The sequence below is a fragment of the Pyrgilauda ruficollis genome, unplaced genomic scaffold (genome assembly GCF_017590135.1).
Source record: "Pyrgilauda ruficollis isolate IOZ18807 unplaced genomic scaffold, ASM1759013v1 scaffold7, whole genome shotgun sequence".
NCBI classification, from domain to species: domain Eukaryota; kingdom Metazoa; phylum Chordata; class Aves; order Passeriformes; family Passeridae; genus Pyrgilauda; species Pyrgilauda ruficollis.
In genome coordinates, this window is record NW_024528821.1 from 2,960,928 (window position 1) to 2,977,006 (window position 16,079).

At 39.4% G+C, this 16,079-nt stretch overlaps 1 protein-coding gene across 1 annotated transcript in view; it reads right to left on the minus strand.

The window, feature by feature from the left end:
* LOC121363085 (connector enhancer of kinase suppressor of ras 2-like) overlaps positions 1–16,079 on the minus strand; it is a 162,473-nt gene that overhangs the window by 48,801 nt on the left and 97,593 nt on the right. The window contains exons 7-9 of the mRNA XM_041485172.1: positions 13,572–13,631; positions 9,597–9,665; positions 502–648 (exon numbers count right to left, since the gene is read on the minus strand). Of these exons, the coding sequence (XP_041341106.1) occupies positions 502–648; positions 9,597–9,665; positions 13,572–13,631 (276 nt within the window). The remainder of the gene's footprint in view (positions 1–501; positions 649–9,596; positions 9,666–13,571; positions 13,632–16,079) is intronic.

Here is a 16,079-nt window from a genome sequence, read left to right on the forward strand (position 1 = left end):
GAAGCAGCTGTGATGTTCTCAATTGTCTTTTATTTTTTTGCATGAGCAGGTTTTCAAGGAATGAGTACAGAGAAAATACCAGAGGTTCTATCATCCCTGCTGCCAAAAACTGCAACTGCACGAGAGGTGTGCAACAGGAGCAGAGTTCTCCTGGAATTTAATGGATCTGACACACTTGGTCACAAACAAGTAGGTGACAGACTGTGAAATAATGGAAACAGGGAGGCACTGCTGCCTCTGCCAGGCAGAGCAGGCACTGAACCTTGTTCTTCATAAAACTTTCTGTAAATGTTCTTTCCTTGTCTGAATTCCTGTGGCTCCCAGAGTCACCAAAACATGGAGAAAACAATCAAAGAAAGAAAGCATTGCCACACTTGTTTATCTCAGCACTCTGCTTCAGAGGAGTTTGGGACAGGCTCCTGTTCCTTTCACTGGGAGGTAAAACTCCAGTGTTTTCTCTTGAACAAAGGATTTACCGCGACATTGCAGCAGCCACCTTACCTGCAGGGCCAGAGGCTTCCACCTCACATTCTTCAGAAGGGCAGGAGCAGAAACCAGGGTATTCTGAGGACGTTTTTTCAAGGTTAAAATCACTCCATTTGGGTCTTCCCACAGTGCATTTACTAGGTTCTTTAACTGCCAGCCAACCTAAGGAAAAAGTCCATAATTGAATTTTGAAAGCTTTCCATTTAAGTTGAAATGGGAAGGAAATGTTCTATTAACCAGCAAGGTCTATTACAACCTGCTCCTTGCAAACACAAGCAGTTTTTATAAACTCAGTTGGACTGAAATCATGCTGCTGCAGCTGGATTTTTATCTTTTTTTTTTTTTTTTTTCCCCTTTAGCCATGTTCCTGACCAAAATAAGGCAGAAGTGAACGCTGTCACCCTTTCAATAACTTGTGAGATCATGGAACATTTTAAATCAGAAGATGAGGTCTAGAAGTCATGAAAGAATTTCAGTCTGGGTTCAGAGTTGCAACAGGGAGTGCTGAGGAGGAAGCCAGACTGTGCTGGAACAACAAATTCAGCATGTAGGTAAGAGCTGTAAGCCCCTGACTGGAGATAAATGATCATTTATTGGTTTATCCGTACAGCCCCTGGACACAGCTGAGTCTCCAAGTTACTGTAAATTGCAAACAGAGCCATGAAAAAGGAAATCACTGATTTTTTTCTAAATAAAATGTTTTTTATTTACAGGATGTAAATAAAAGGATGTGCTACTCAGAAAAAAAACCAACCTACTTAGAGACATTTCTTCATCATCTTGATTACTTACATAGGAATCTACCATGAATTATTTATACACAAAACCAGAAAAAAATATTTTTAGTGCTTTTCTTTCCCCTGCCTTTCCTGTCCCACTCACAGCACATTTTTAGAGCAGTAGTTCATGGCCATGGTGAAGACCTGCCATAAATGCTGTGACTGCCACAAGTCTGAGCAGAGCTGCATGAGCAGGAATTGGGATTCTGGGCCCACACAGCAATTCCCAGACACAAACTTCCCAAGGCAGCTGCATCAGCCCTGACACGAACCTGTGAGAATGAAAAGTTCACTGAATCCCAGAACAGCAACAGCACCAAGACATGCAAGCAGTAAATATTTTTATACTGGCCGTGTTTGACCTGTCAGAGTTCAAAATAACATTTTAATCATAGTTTCTCTTCTGACCAAAGTGTGAATCCCCACTGCTGTTACAAAGCAGGACAATAAATTATTTAGGTGCTCAGACACAGAGCAGTCTGCATTCAGTCCCTTGTTATATCAGGTGGAGTTTATAATGACTTCCTCTTAGAGGAAGATAATATCTGATTACACAAAAAGGTGAAGGGAAAATAGAAATCAACCTCCAAGAGATTGGAACTAAAATCCTTTTCTAAGGGCTGGAGAGAATTTGGGATATCACTGTAAGGTTCCAAGCTGCCCCCACAGTGGGCCAAAGCCAGGATCCCACTGTGAATGTCCACCTGGGACAGAACTGCAAGATGGGTCGGAATCCAAAAAGGATCTTAAAAGCTTTTAAAAGTTCTGTTCTATTTTTAACGCTGCTGTTCTATTGAAAACTTTCTAAAAATGCACTGGCCACAGGAAACCAGAAAACAGCAGTAATTGTAAATAGGGCACATCCAAACAAATGCAGGGATAGCAGCTTGCATCCCAAAAAACTCCTCCAGTTTGGGCTGTGTTTATAAAAGCACAGGGGCCATGTGTTTTTTTTTTATTTTTTACTCAATTATAGAAATCAAGTGGAACTCTCTTTGATTTTTATAGATTGATGTAATTTTGAGATTGCCGAAATCCTTAGAGTACCGTGGGCTCCTTTTAGAAAAGAATGATAAATAATTAAGTGAAGGATAAATTATTCCAATGAGAACCTTAATGGCAAAACCATTAAATACCAAGATCTATCAGGGAACCGTCTGCAGTCATTACTACTGGGCAATGATAAAATGCTCTCAGGAATTTGGACAACTTATTGTAAATTGTATTACTAAAAATAGCTTTGAAAAAAGAGAAGTCATTACAGTGGATTAAAAACCTTAGTTGAAAACCAGTCCTTGAGTCAGATTTTGACATTTACTCCTAAAGAATCAGTCTTCAAAGCAATGACCGACTTCTAGCTCTGCTAAGATGCATTCTCCACAAAGGTATTTTGCTCCTTTAAGATTTTCCACACATACAGTCAAAATAGAATTCTACAAAATGGGTTAAGCTATTTCAGAAAGGAAGGTTAAATTAACATTAGAACAATGAAGAAATAAAAGACCAATGTGATACTTTTCATTTCCCTCCATAAATAAAAATGGATGTTAATTTAGATGCTAAAGACGGCAGAAACACAGAAGAATGCAAAAGAATTCACTCAAAACGGTCACAGACAGATGTTTGAAATTTTCATAGTTTACAATTAAGATTGCCACAATCATTAATTTGTGTTTGCACATCCTCAGTGTTGAAAAAAGAGCTCCAGACAGAAGAAACCTGCGGACTCCTGTCTATATTAAAGGATTTGTTAGTTTTCTCATAGAAACTATGTGGTGGAAAATTGAGCATATAGCAACTTTCAAAAAATTAGTTCCAAAAATATTAATTGCTTAGACAATAAATTCCTTGACCAGGAAATTCCACAATGCTGAGGTAATCTTGTAGATCCAAACCTGATAATTTTGTAGCTGGGACTCCTTAACTATAATATTGAGAAAAACATGAAAAGCATAACCCACTTTCATTAACAGCAGAGCAGTGTTTTTTAGTTCTCCAATATCTTCTTTAGACTCTCCTCATGATGACTTTGCTCCTTCTCATTCAGAAGATCTGGATTTGCATGAATGGGATTTGGAAAGCATCCTCCCAGCAGCAGGGATTTCAGCATTGTTATAAATCCCAACTCTGTTCATGCTGGAAAAGCACCTTTTCTCCCTTTTCAAAAGAAAGCCTACCTGCCTGGGGATGACTCACTGCAGATCTGTAGGAAAAATTCCTACAAAAAATTCCTAATGATGCAGATGCACACAAAAAAATAAAAAAAAATCAGTGCATTTTTGGGTGTCTGCAGAGGCATGAAGTGCATGATATATTTGTCTATCAAAGGGAAGTGAGAAAGCAGCTGAACTGTTGGACAGGGTGGTGTTTATCAGAGGATTCCAGTGGTCTGAACCCCCACAGCAGTTTTTCCCCTCCCTGCCAATTGCTTCCAAACACATTGTACCTGTTTATTATGGTAGGAATTCAGAAGTAAAATTTAGCTCAGATGGTGGAGCTGGGAGTGCACAGGGACAGAGGCATCTGCTCCTTTTCTGCTTTCTCTGAAAGTTCTGGGGACAAGGCAGGAATGGGTTCCTCAGTTCCTTCACTGCCTCGCCAAACCCTATCAGGACTCTGACAAATGGAAAAGTTTTAAGGAATACAGAAATACTGAGTGCCCTCACAGCAGGAAGGGAGGTTACACCTGAATTTGCCTGGGGGACTTGTGCCCGCTCCGCTCACTGGATCACCTGGGTGCGGAGACAGAGCAATAACCAACAGGAATTTAAAAGCTCCCTTTTCAGGCACTTGGTCTGGAAATCAGTTGTGCCAAATATTTTCTAAATATTTATATCCTACTATATTGCACACCACCTGAAAACAAGTAATTCTGCTCTGACTGCAGTAACCCCTCACAGGAACCAGGACAGATGTTTCCCCTCATGACTCCTCAAATACATAAGCAAAGCCATCTGGATATTTATATTTACTTGAACCTGCAAAGTTTGACCTCTCTTCATATTTGCATTAAAAAAAAACCCCAGCTGGTGCAAACCCAACTTTTTTAAGGAAGTAGACTATCATCTTTTCATATTTTAAGTAATTCACTTTGCCTCATTAGGGAATTAATCAAGGGAGCTGGTTTGATTAAGATGGAAATCAGAAATTATTATTAGACAAAAATGTGCTGGAAGATCATAAGACTTTTCTGTCACTGAAGGGGAAGCTCGTCATTAACACCTGTAGCTGATTCACTCTCATTAATATTCGAGCTGCTCCTAACAAGAATTGATGATGGAAAACCAAATGTTCTCCCATTATCTTACATAGTTATTTTCATTAACTAACAGAGAAACACAGCGAGAATCCAAGAAGAAGCAAGATCTACTGCTGGAAGAGAGGCTTTGCTGAGCCCTTCTGAAAGGCAGGATCTGGAGAAGAAGTAACATGTGGCACTTTGTTTGGAAACAGAAGGACAACTTCTGGGGAAAGAAGTTCAAATTCTCATGACAGCTTTTGTCCTTTTTTTCCCCCCCGCTTGCATTTCCCAACACAGAGTGTGCTGAAACACAGATGGTGTGACCTGGCACTACATTTACAGAATTACCTCCACCTAAAATGAGCTCTCATTAGGACTCATATTTACAATTCAGCAAACAGACACCGAGGGTATTAATTCAATGACTGTCTTCACACAAATAAATTAGTGCTGAAATTATTTCATTGTGCCAGGCTCTTGACACACTTAATTTCAAGCATGTAATTTGACAATGAACAGTATGAAAGGGCATTAGGCTGCTGATCATGTACTTCGAATCAAAGTATATTTGGGGTTTGAAGGGACATTTTAAGGTCATTTAGTCCAACCCTGTCCCTGCCAGGAGCAGGGACATCCTCAGGTGGGTTGCTCAGAGCCCTGTCCAAGCTGGCCTTGGACACTTCCTGGGATGGAGCAGCCACAGCTTCTCTGGGCAGCCCATGCCTGTGTTTTACTGAAAAAAAATCCTTCCTTACATCTGATCCAAATCTCCCCTCTTTCAGTATAAAGTCGTTGCCCCTCTACAACAGACCCTACTAAAAAATCTGTCCCCATCTCTCTTCTATGCCCTTGAAAGCACAGGACCCATCATTCCAAAGAACAACCTCAAGTGTGGAAATGCAACTACTTCATTTAAAACCTGCAGCTGTTTCAAGAGAATATAAGAAACAAGTAGCACAACAGATTTATTACAGATATTTCCGTGGCCTCTTGCTCTGGCACAGCAGTGTTTTATGCCTTAAGGAATGTTTCTCTTTCTGGTCTTTATTGCCTCTGTCTGTGGAGAAAGAGGAATTCTATCTCAGCCCCAGCTGGCTGAGTTAACCAAACTGAAATCCTTAAATAATTCCTCTTCCTATGAGACAGATGACACATTTTCCTTTTTAGCCATTACAATTTTTTAATGCTCCTATCTAACTGAACACCCTCGATAGCTGTAAACGACCTGAAGATCCCACACGATCTCAGACAAGATATTACTAATGTCAAGACAATGGTATCCAAACTCAGTTTCTCCTGGAAACCTGTTCCTGATTAATTCCAAGTTCATCTTTGCCATTTTCAGTCACATCAGCTCTATGGTGCTCTGTTGGTTTGGGATTAATTACTTCATTCTGACTCCTGGAGTCTTGCCAGGTGCTCCTGAGTAACATCGAGCTTTCAACAGGAATTACTAAAAGCTTTATTATTGCTCCCTGTCCTATGAAATAACCTTCAAATGCTAAGCCTCACAAAAAAAACAAAAACAAAAAAAACCCAAAAAAAACCCAAAAAAACCCAACAAAAAAAAAACCCAAAAAAAAACCAAACCACAACAAAAAAAACCCAAAAAAACCCCAAAACCCCAAAAAACAAACAAACAAACAAGAAAACCCAAAAAACCAAAACCAACCAAACAAAAAAACCCCAAAACCCCCCAAAACCAAAAAACAAACAAACAAACAAACAACAAAAAAAGAAAAACAAAACAAAACAAAACCAGCCCAAAACCAAAGAACAGAAGACAGAAATTCAGTTTTCCCTTGTTTACAAATCACTTCTCGGTCCAGAAGTAGACAAAATATTTTACATTTGGTCAAGTAGATGACTCAATATTCATTTGCTCTCCAGTATTTTCATTTGTCTGAAAAACTATCTAAAAAGGAAAATTAACACAATTTAATTTTCATAAGTTTATGCTGAAAAATTATTACAATATGAAATCTTCTATTTCAACTAAGCAGCAGAAAATACACCTCCTAAAAATTAATTGTTAATTTTGCAAACAAAGAAGTGCTACTGTGGCATCTTTAGTACATCTTTAGTGGCATCTTCTGTCGAATTTTATAGGAGAGGAAGTAAAAATCTACAAGGCACTGGCAGAACTGGTCCCTGTTGTTGTATTGTAGGGAAAAATAAAGAGTTAGGGTGGCAGTGATTTAGAATGTATAAGTTAGTCTTAAAGTTTCTTACACTGTTTTATTAAAATCATATAAGCAATAAGAACAAGCAGAAAGGCAAATAAGGAAATTGGATAATGATTAAATGATCTTAACAGCCAGTGGTGAATTGCCTGCTTTAATTAATTTCTTGCTTAAAGTACTATTATTTTTTCTTTGATCTTTTCAATTGTATTACAGAGTGTTCCTTGGTTAGACCAGATTCCACGTGGAAAGGCTTTTAGTTCTCACTTTTTCAGTTGTTGCATTACATAATTTGGAAGCAGCTTTCCTTTAATACCTCCTGAACACTTTTAAACTCTCAATTCCATAGAAATACTTTTGAAAAGTAAAGTAAAACAGTAAAAAGTTGTGCCCATTCCCTGGGGAGTCTGTTCAGTGCCAAACCACCCTCTGCAGGGAGAACATTTCCAGAAATCCACCCTGACCCTGCCCTGGAACAGCTCCAGGCTCTGTAATCTCATTTTTACTCTTTCAGCACCACCGTTGTGCCCTACCCATGTGAACCTTTGCCCTGGACAGCTCCATAACTCCTGTGAAAAATGGAGAGTGCTGCAGCTGGGAATTTAAAGAGGATGCTGACGAGGGTCGTGCATTAGGATGACGAACTGGAAGTGCTCAAATTATCCACCTTACTAAAAAAAAAACCAAAAAAACAGATGAGCTAATTTGATTGCATCCTGAAAATACCTAAAAGAGAAACCTGCTCTCCAATTTAAGAGATAAAAATACATCAAGATCAAAGCACTGGAAGCTTGTGCCAGACAAATATAGACTACAAATAAAATGACTTTTTTCCCCCCAGCAATGAGAATAATTAACTACCGGAGCAATTTATTACAAGTTGTGGGAACATCAATGAAAGTTTTAAAACTCAAATGATCATATAAAATGAATATGAATTTATCTAGAAAATACACTGGCCTGGTTCAGTCAAAATCAGATTAAATGGTGCTGGTAGCCAGCTATAGGATTGGAATCTGCTAAAAGAGATCCATACTTTCTCTGCCCAGGGAAGTGTTTCCGGCAGTGGCAGGACAAAATGACATTTTCTAATCATCTTCAGAACAGTTTCTTCCAAACACATTGTGTTGAAGGATTTATATTTGATATAATATAAAATATTACTACTAAAATGCTACAGAAACATCAACCTTAAACAAATGTCTTGGTTAGGGTAACCAAAATAAAATCTTCTCTGGAAAACCTGTAGCAACACCAGAGAGCTGCAAGTTCTCTGACCCCCCCAGTCATTATTTTCAAAAGGGTTACACCCCTTTTTATGAGCTGGTCATGCTAATATTAGAATTTTGATTATGTGGAAATTTAATGAGCTGTTGCCTTTGAATAATTCCAGTCCACTAATGGAAATAATGCTAATTATAAGCAAAATATGGATCATGATAACATGATAACTGGGGGGAAGAAGGAGCACAGCTGGGGGTGGTTTGCAGTAAGGAGTGCCAGAAGTGACACTTGAAGATCTAAGGAATATTTAAAACATTAAAACTCCTAATCCATGAGGGGTGAGAGTTGGACACACACCTCTGAGCCATGCAAACCCTCACTGTTACTGCCTGATTTTCCAAACTGAACACAAAATGAGACTTTCCCAGCCATTTCAAAGCAAGAATAAATTTCCAAAAGAACCAGTGCAATTTATCTCTTTCCTTGGCTTGTTAGAAACTTCAGAATGAATAATTAATTTATTATGGGGGGGATTTTTTTGGAAAAAAAGTCTTTTATGGCTCTTGACTCAGCTGTTGGTCCTGTGCCCTCAGGTGGAAAGGGATTACAAGTATCAACCACCTTGAGCCTGCTGTAATAACAGGCATGGAAAGAGTTGCTAAAAAAGCCAATTCTTGAGAAGCTGAATGGGGGATTTCACCTATGGGAGTAAAGATTAAATCAGATCTGTCACTTGAAGAGTGTGTTTGATGGAGAAAGCCAGCTTAATGCATATTTCAGCTTGTAACTATGACAACTCTCTAATACAGATAAGAGCTGTGTGTTGCATTAACATTTAAAGTGTAAATGAATAAGTTATACTTCTTTTCAAGAGAAAATATTTGCTCTCCAATCATAAGATTTTAATAGCCAGACTTTCATATTTCCACTTCACACAAGTGACAGACAGAAAGATTTCTTAATTTTGCAGCCACTGTGTCTGGAGATGGGGTTCACCAGGACAAAGTGAAATAGCCAAATTAGGATTTGCTTAGGAAGTCACCATTGTCCTTATCACTAGCCATGCCTAAGAAACAATAAATACCAGTGGTCCTTTCACCTGGAGCTCCAGCAACACTGGAGCTATTTAAATGATATTTAAATTACATACTGCAATACTGAGGTTCAGCATCCACCTGCTTATGGGTATCATTAAAAAAAAAAAACTCCATCCAAGAATGCCCAAACTGCAACCCTGGCAGATTTCTGTCAACATTTTAATCATTTTTGTGTCTTCCCCCCAACAGATTCAGCATACATGGCTGTTACAGCACTTCTGCATTATTAATCTGGATCCTGCATTAAACAGAATGCAAAATTCTGTTCAAGAGGAGAAGTTAAACCAGCTGGCAAGTGCATAATGAGAAGTCTAAGAACTTCAAGGAAATATTCTTGGATCTCCTTATATAAGAAGAGTATGATGTTGAACAGCAGCTGTGAAAAATGTAAATTTGGCTTAATCCTTCTGGGCTGGTTATGGACTCAATTTGGGCCTTTTCTTATTCAGAATAAGCAGTGAATATGATGGTTAAAAAGACATTAATAATAATAATATAGTTGGGCAAAGAAGAATTAGTACTTTTTACCAGCTTTTTTGTTTTTCTGTGCTGCAAAGCCTGAGCACAGAATTTCCAAAATACTTACCACAGTTTGGTGGTTGACCTGGATCACCTCATCACCAGCATGGATTTTCTTGCACTGGTCAGCAGGAGACTGAGGACAAGAGAGAAAAATTTACTTTACAGGGAGGGTGTGGAGGTGGAAGGAAAGAGCAGGAATTAAAACAATGAACACTGAAGAAGGCAAGAAAGCTGTGCCTAAAGAAGCCTTATTGCTGTCAAATAATGGTAACTGGTCATATTCACAAGGAACAATATTTTTTCTGATAACATTTGATGGAGTAATCTAGAATTCCATTTGCTATTGCAATCTAGAATTCCAGCTGCCACTTTTGGCCAGTTGAGTTGCTCCATTGTGTTTAGCTGAGCAGTCACAACCTTGTTTGGAATACCCTGGGTGAATTCCCATCTCATGGAGTTAAATCTGTTACAACCCAGCCAGGACCAGCCAGGTGTGGGACAGAAATCAGGGCTCAGTCCTCTACAGAGCAGTGCCACTGCTGAAGGGAACTGAAGATGCTCTGCACACACAGGGAATCTATACCTTCAAATCCAGCTCCAGCATTTCCAAGACAATGCTAAATGAACCATTTGAACACAGAATGTGGTGATTTACAAATGGATGTAAGGGACTTGTTTTTCAAGAGATTTTATGTACACACGCTATTCTCATAATTTCGTGATTCAGGAGCTGAAAAACTCCCTTATCCTAAATACAGCTTGTTCTGAGCAGATGAAATTGGATTAAAACCCATTGAGGAGCCACTCAAACATGGTCAATTACTATTGTACAAATAATTTTTAGAAGCTTTGATGAAATCTTAAATCTGTGAGAGAAATCAGGGGCATTCAGGATATCAGCAGGCTCAGGAGTCCAGAACTGAGAACTCAAGGCAAATAGTTTGCACTGTGCCCTGGCTTACAAGTGTTCTACTGACACAGAGCACACCAACCTGGCACTCAGGAGGCAAAAACCACAAAGAACTCAAGAGCTGAGACATCACCTTGGAAAATAAACCCCAGTGGAAGCTGGCTGTTCAGCCAGGAGACTTGGACAAGGGGGGAAGTTTACTTGTGAGATACAGGGTCAGAGAGAGGAGAGGACTGAGTGCCTCTTGTCAAACTGAAACTTTCAAAGCAAAATAATCCTCCAGAAACAGTTCAAGCTCCCTGCCAACTGAGTGCCTCTTGTCAAACAGTGCTGAAACCTTCAAAGCAAAATAATCCTCCAGAAACAGTTCAAGCTCCCTGCCAAGCCAACAGACTCCTAAGAAAGGCAGAAAAGGAGCCTCTTGCAGCTGGAGGGGGTGGCCTGGCTCTAATCCTGCTGAAGAACTGCACAGAGAAAAAGCTGTTACCAAAATGTAGCTGAGCTCCTGGATATCTCCTGCAGCCAGCCTAAAACATAAATTGTTAAACACAATAAACACGAGCCACGTGTCAAACACAAAGAAAGAAAGGATTTATCTGAACTGAAAGTGATGTGGAGAAGTTTGTGGTCATGACCTCACTGCAGGCAAGAGCTCCTCAGCTGCATTGCCTTCAACCCAAAATCCCACTCATTCCTTTTGTGAATGGAGATTAAAAACATAAAACATAAACAAATAAAAGGAACAAAGAGAAGAGGAGGCAATACAAGAAAAACTCAAATTGCCACTGACAGGGAAATGACTGCAATTATTTCTGAATCAAATGCCAGAGAGACTCATCACCCCGCAAGGGCCAGCCCCTGCTAGCAGCCAGCACTGTGCAGGGCTCTGGGAGCAGGAGATGGCATTGATTACCAATAATCAGCCAATAGGGCAATCAGCCAGCCCTGGACAGGGTGATTCCCAGCCTGACTGGGCTGTTCCAAGCACAGCTTTTACCTTCTGCCCACTGATGGTTCTTCATTCCCAGCCTTTCTCTGCCCTGTTCCAGCCCCTCACCTGCCTGGCCTCTGGCAGGGCCTTGGTCACTCTGGGCTGGGGGCCAGTTCTTCCTTTCCAGCCTTCCTCTGGTTTTTCCTTCCCAGTCTTTCCCTGGTTGTTCATCCCCAGCCTTTCTCTGGCTTTTCATCCCCAGCTTTCCTCTGTTTTTTCCTTCCCAGCCTTTCTGTGGTTTTTCATCCCCAGCCTTTCTGTGGTTTTTCATTCCCAGCCTTCCTCTGGTTTTTCATTCCCAGCCTTCTCTGCCCAGTTCCAGCCCCTCACCTGCCTGGCCTCTGGCTACAGTTCTGAGCCCTGGCAGAGCAGCCAGACCCCACCTCCAGCCCCTGAGCCCTTCTCCCCTACAACAAACAGGATTTTACCCCACACCTCAGGTGGAGGATGTGAAGACCCACCTGGCTCCAGAGCCACTTTCTCCTTTTAGTGGAAACTTGTGGAATTTTGGCATTCCAGGAGCAAACATATCCCTGGAAATATCCCTGGAATTCAACGTGGCTTTAACAAACTCTTTGGCTTTAAGTGGGGCATGAGAGGTAAGCAGGAAATTTCAGTGAACACCACCATCCATAATGGTTAACTTCAGCCGAGCAGCAAAGGCCTGGCTCTTTCTCTTTTTAGCTGCTTTCCTGACTTGGATGAGGCTGAGCTAATTAAACACTGGCTCTGAGGTCAATTATCCCTTCAAAAGGAATGAAAAATCAATTTGCTGAAACACCAGAAGTTAAAGGTCTTTGAAGCTGGTTTATCTGCACATGTGATTACACTTCCAGCAAAACCAAAAAGAGCAATTTCTTTTGGTGGTGTTGTAGCAAAAAGTTTTGATAGTCCAAATAAAAGATTAAAAATTCTAGTGGCTGGAAATTTAGTAACTCTTCCTGTGAATTTCAATTGTAAATATATCAATATTTCCCCTACAAACTGCATTATATTTGTGAAATGAATTAGAATTACAGTAAAAAAATGGACTAATTACACCATGAGTAATTAAATCTATGAACATAATCTCTCCAACATAATCAAGATGGATCAGTCATAATTTTCAGCACCCAAGATACACATATAGTTATTTTTAGACTTCTAAATGCTGCCAATGGTGACAATATAAACAAAGAAATTTCAAGTTTAATTTGCATTAGAATTGTCTTCCCAAATTGTGACATACAAATCATCTGGCTTTCCATGGGTTTGCACTGACAAAACCCATATAAATACCACTAAATGTATATAAATCAATTAAAATATCCCACATGGAGCTCACCCATATGGGCCAGCAGAGCCCTGGCACTCGCCAGCCAGGATTTACATCTCACAGAGCTCATGTGGTGCTCCTTGGGCATCAGCAATCCATAATTTCAATCTCAGCTGTATAAAATCTAACCTTGTCACTCGCCCAGCTCTGAGCCTGAGTGGGAGCAGTGACTGAAAGACAAGATGAGAACCAAAAGGGTGGTTATGAAGTCTGTCACAGTAATTAGATGGCAGCAGTTGAAGTCAATTTAATTATTCAAATTTATAATTATGAACTGCGCGTTAAGGAACAAGGAGGATGTTTAGAAGCTGAGCTGGTGCTCCTGTCACACTCTTTGGTGTCCCCTCAAACCTCACACAGATCTTTGAGCTGCAAAACCCTCTGTGATTTTAGTTCAGGTTTTTTGATACCTCTGGGGCTACAATGAAAATTATAATTGATCTCTTCTGTGTATTTAATACAAATGATAGAAAACATAAAATATAATGTACTTAATATAAAGGAAACCACCTGTGCCAGAGAGAAATTGTGTGAATGTTGTTAGAAAGGAGTACTGGAGGAATGACTGAGGGCAGAAGTTTGAGAATTTCCTTTACTATAGCATTACTTATTAATAATTTCAACACAGAGGCTTCTCTATGTCTGTGTTCAAAGGTACTAAGTCTTTACAAAGGTAATATGATACACATACATAAAAAAGGAAAAAAGATATTACTAAAAAGTGGCTTGGTTTAAAGCAAGCTTACATATTACAAAATGCACTGCAGATACACTGAAAATAATTGTAAGCATGATGCAAGTATTTTAAAATAAAGAATCTTACATTTTCTGTTGTTCCTGTGATTACATGTAGTCCATCATATGTTGATTTGATATACATTCCCTGGAAAATAAAGAGCAAAAAGGGTAATTAATATTTGTAGGAAACAAATACAGGACATTTGCATGATAATTAAAATAATAGATTTGCTCTAAGGACCATAACATTTGAACAGACTGGAAGGAGCTGTGGTCAAGTAACATTTGCAAATCTAAGTTTAACAAATCTATATCAAGACCACTATAAATAGCAGAATTTTCTCACTTAATGCTTTTTTCTATTCTAAAGTTTGTGAGCAGAGTTCAACATCAAGCATCAGCATAAACACTCGCGTCTATTCAGTGTCTGAAATATTTAACATGATGTCTTTTTATTACAAGTGACATAAAAGAAGTATGAAACTGAAAGCATGAGCAGGAGTAGTTTTTACACTTAAATGTCCCATTTTCAAAGAGTTCCTGATTCAGGAAGAACGAAGCCAGAGTCTAACTCAGACAAGACAGGAGCCAGTGCTCATATTGCTAATTTATGGGGAAAATGAGCTTAGTGAACTAACAGAGCTTTGTAATTAGTCCATCAGGAATTCTGCTCCAAGGAGGAGACTGACAAATGGAGAGAGACAACCAGAGCAGGGATCTGTGGAGCTGAGCCCACTCAGAGCCCCAAATGTCAGGGAGGCTCCTGTGCTTCCCTCTCAGGAGCCAGGTCAGAGCTTCCCCTCTCTTCACACAGCACCCTTATCCATCACATTTGGAAATCTAATTCATCTAATTGGTACATGGTGCTGCTGATTTATTGCTCTTTCAGTAGCTCTGCATCACCTTGTGCTGTCAGCCCCAAAGTTTAGAGTCCCCAGCAATAACCAAGCACATTTTGTTCAGAGAAAGCAATTTCCAGACTCCTGAATGCTAATGGAGATCTCCAAGCAGGGTGGGGACACAAACACCACCACCCAACCTCTTGAGAAAAACCCAAGACTTAAAAGTCCTACAAAGTTAAGATGATGTTGCCCTCCACAAGTCCCTAAACTGGAAGATGGGATGGAGCCAAACTCTTCCTCACAGTGGGAGCATGAGAAGCAAGAGACAAGTTGGAACTTGGGTGAGGAATTATTTTTTTCAGTTTTACCATCAGGAAAATAAAATCCTGGAACAGGCCAAGCTGTGGGATCTCTGATTTGGAGATGATCAAATTGTGACAGGATGAGGCCCTGAGCAACTTCCTCTAGCTGGGTCTGTTTGGATTTTTCATGGGAAAATGTAACTTCTGCCTTAATGTAAATTAATTGCACTTCAGCAAGTTTTAAATGTATTGAAATCTTAAAAGTAAAGATTGTCCAAACCTGATTGCTGGCTGGTTGCTTAACTCTATTGCATAGGAAACTCTGCTTTAGATTTTATTCCCCATCTCAGTTGTTCTCTTAAATTAATCTACTTTATAAACTACTTCATTTGTAAAAACCAAAGATCCAAATTAAACCTTCAGTCTTGAAATCAGCTTCATAAAACGGGATTAGTTGGAAGAAAGAAGCTGCTGGTGAACCTTTCAGAATTTCCTTTTTAGAGATGCTTAATTTATCAGTGTTTGCTGTTCTGCTGTCTCTGTGGTCCCTTCAGCAGCTAAGGACAAAGTTCTCTTTGCCAACTCAAGGACACAAACAGGATCCTGGAGAGCTGAAGGCTCCCATGGACAATGGGATGGGGAATCTCCATTAAAAACCCAATTTTATTTTAGTTGTTTTTTTTTTTAATTAAATTGAGCAGAAATTTTGCCCATCTAGTGTGAGTTATGCTGAATTTCCACAGTGAACTTTTCACGAGAACATTACACAATATTCCTGCTCTTTTAGCACTTGGTCAACCTCAGGAACACATTTCCAGCCACACTTTTATATCAAATTTAATATCCCAGTCCTAACATCCCACTTGCTCTGACGAGATTCATTCCCTGTTCAAAAAACCCAACAGATGAAAATCTTTCAGGCCACAAGAGGACAGAGTGCTAAATTTTGCACTAAATTTTACCACTTATTTCTTCCTAAAGTTTTTAGACTCTTGTTAATCTCTGTGTATTTTTGGAAAAAATCAAATTATAATTTTATCTCTTAACAGATGCCATTGGAGAGTCATAAAACCTGACTGATCTCACAGAATTACCCTACATTTTGTTATCTGCTCTTTCATCCTAGTTATTATAATTTAAGAATATACAAAAAAAATAAACAATTTTAGTGAATGACTCATAGCCTTCAAATAATCCTACACAGAGCTTTCATCCTTGTTTTCCCAAAAGAAAAATAATGAGCTTGTTTCTTGTTGACCATTACAGGAGCAGAGCATCCCCTTGACATATATTCACCTGAAAAGCTGGAAAGATTATTCTATATAAAAAAAATCAAAGTTCTTATCTTAATTTTTTACTTCACATGGATCAGTTTAGGCATATTCAGAGAATTGTTTGGTCACCTTAGAGTGACCAGGTACATGCAGGGGTTTGGCCAATGTGAGAGAC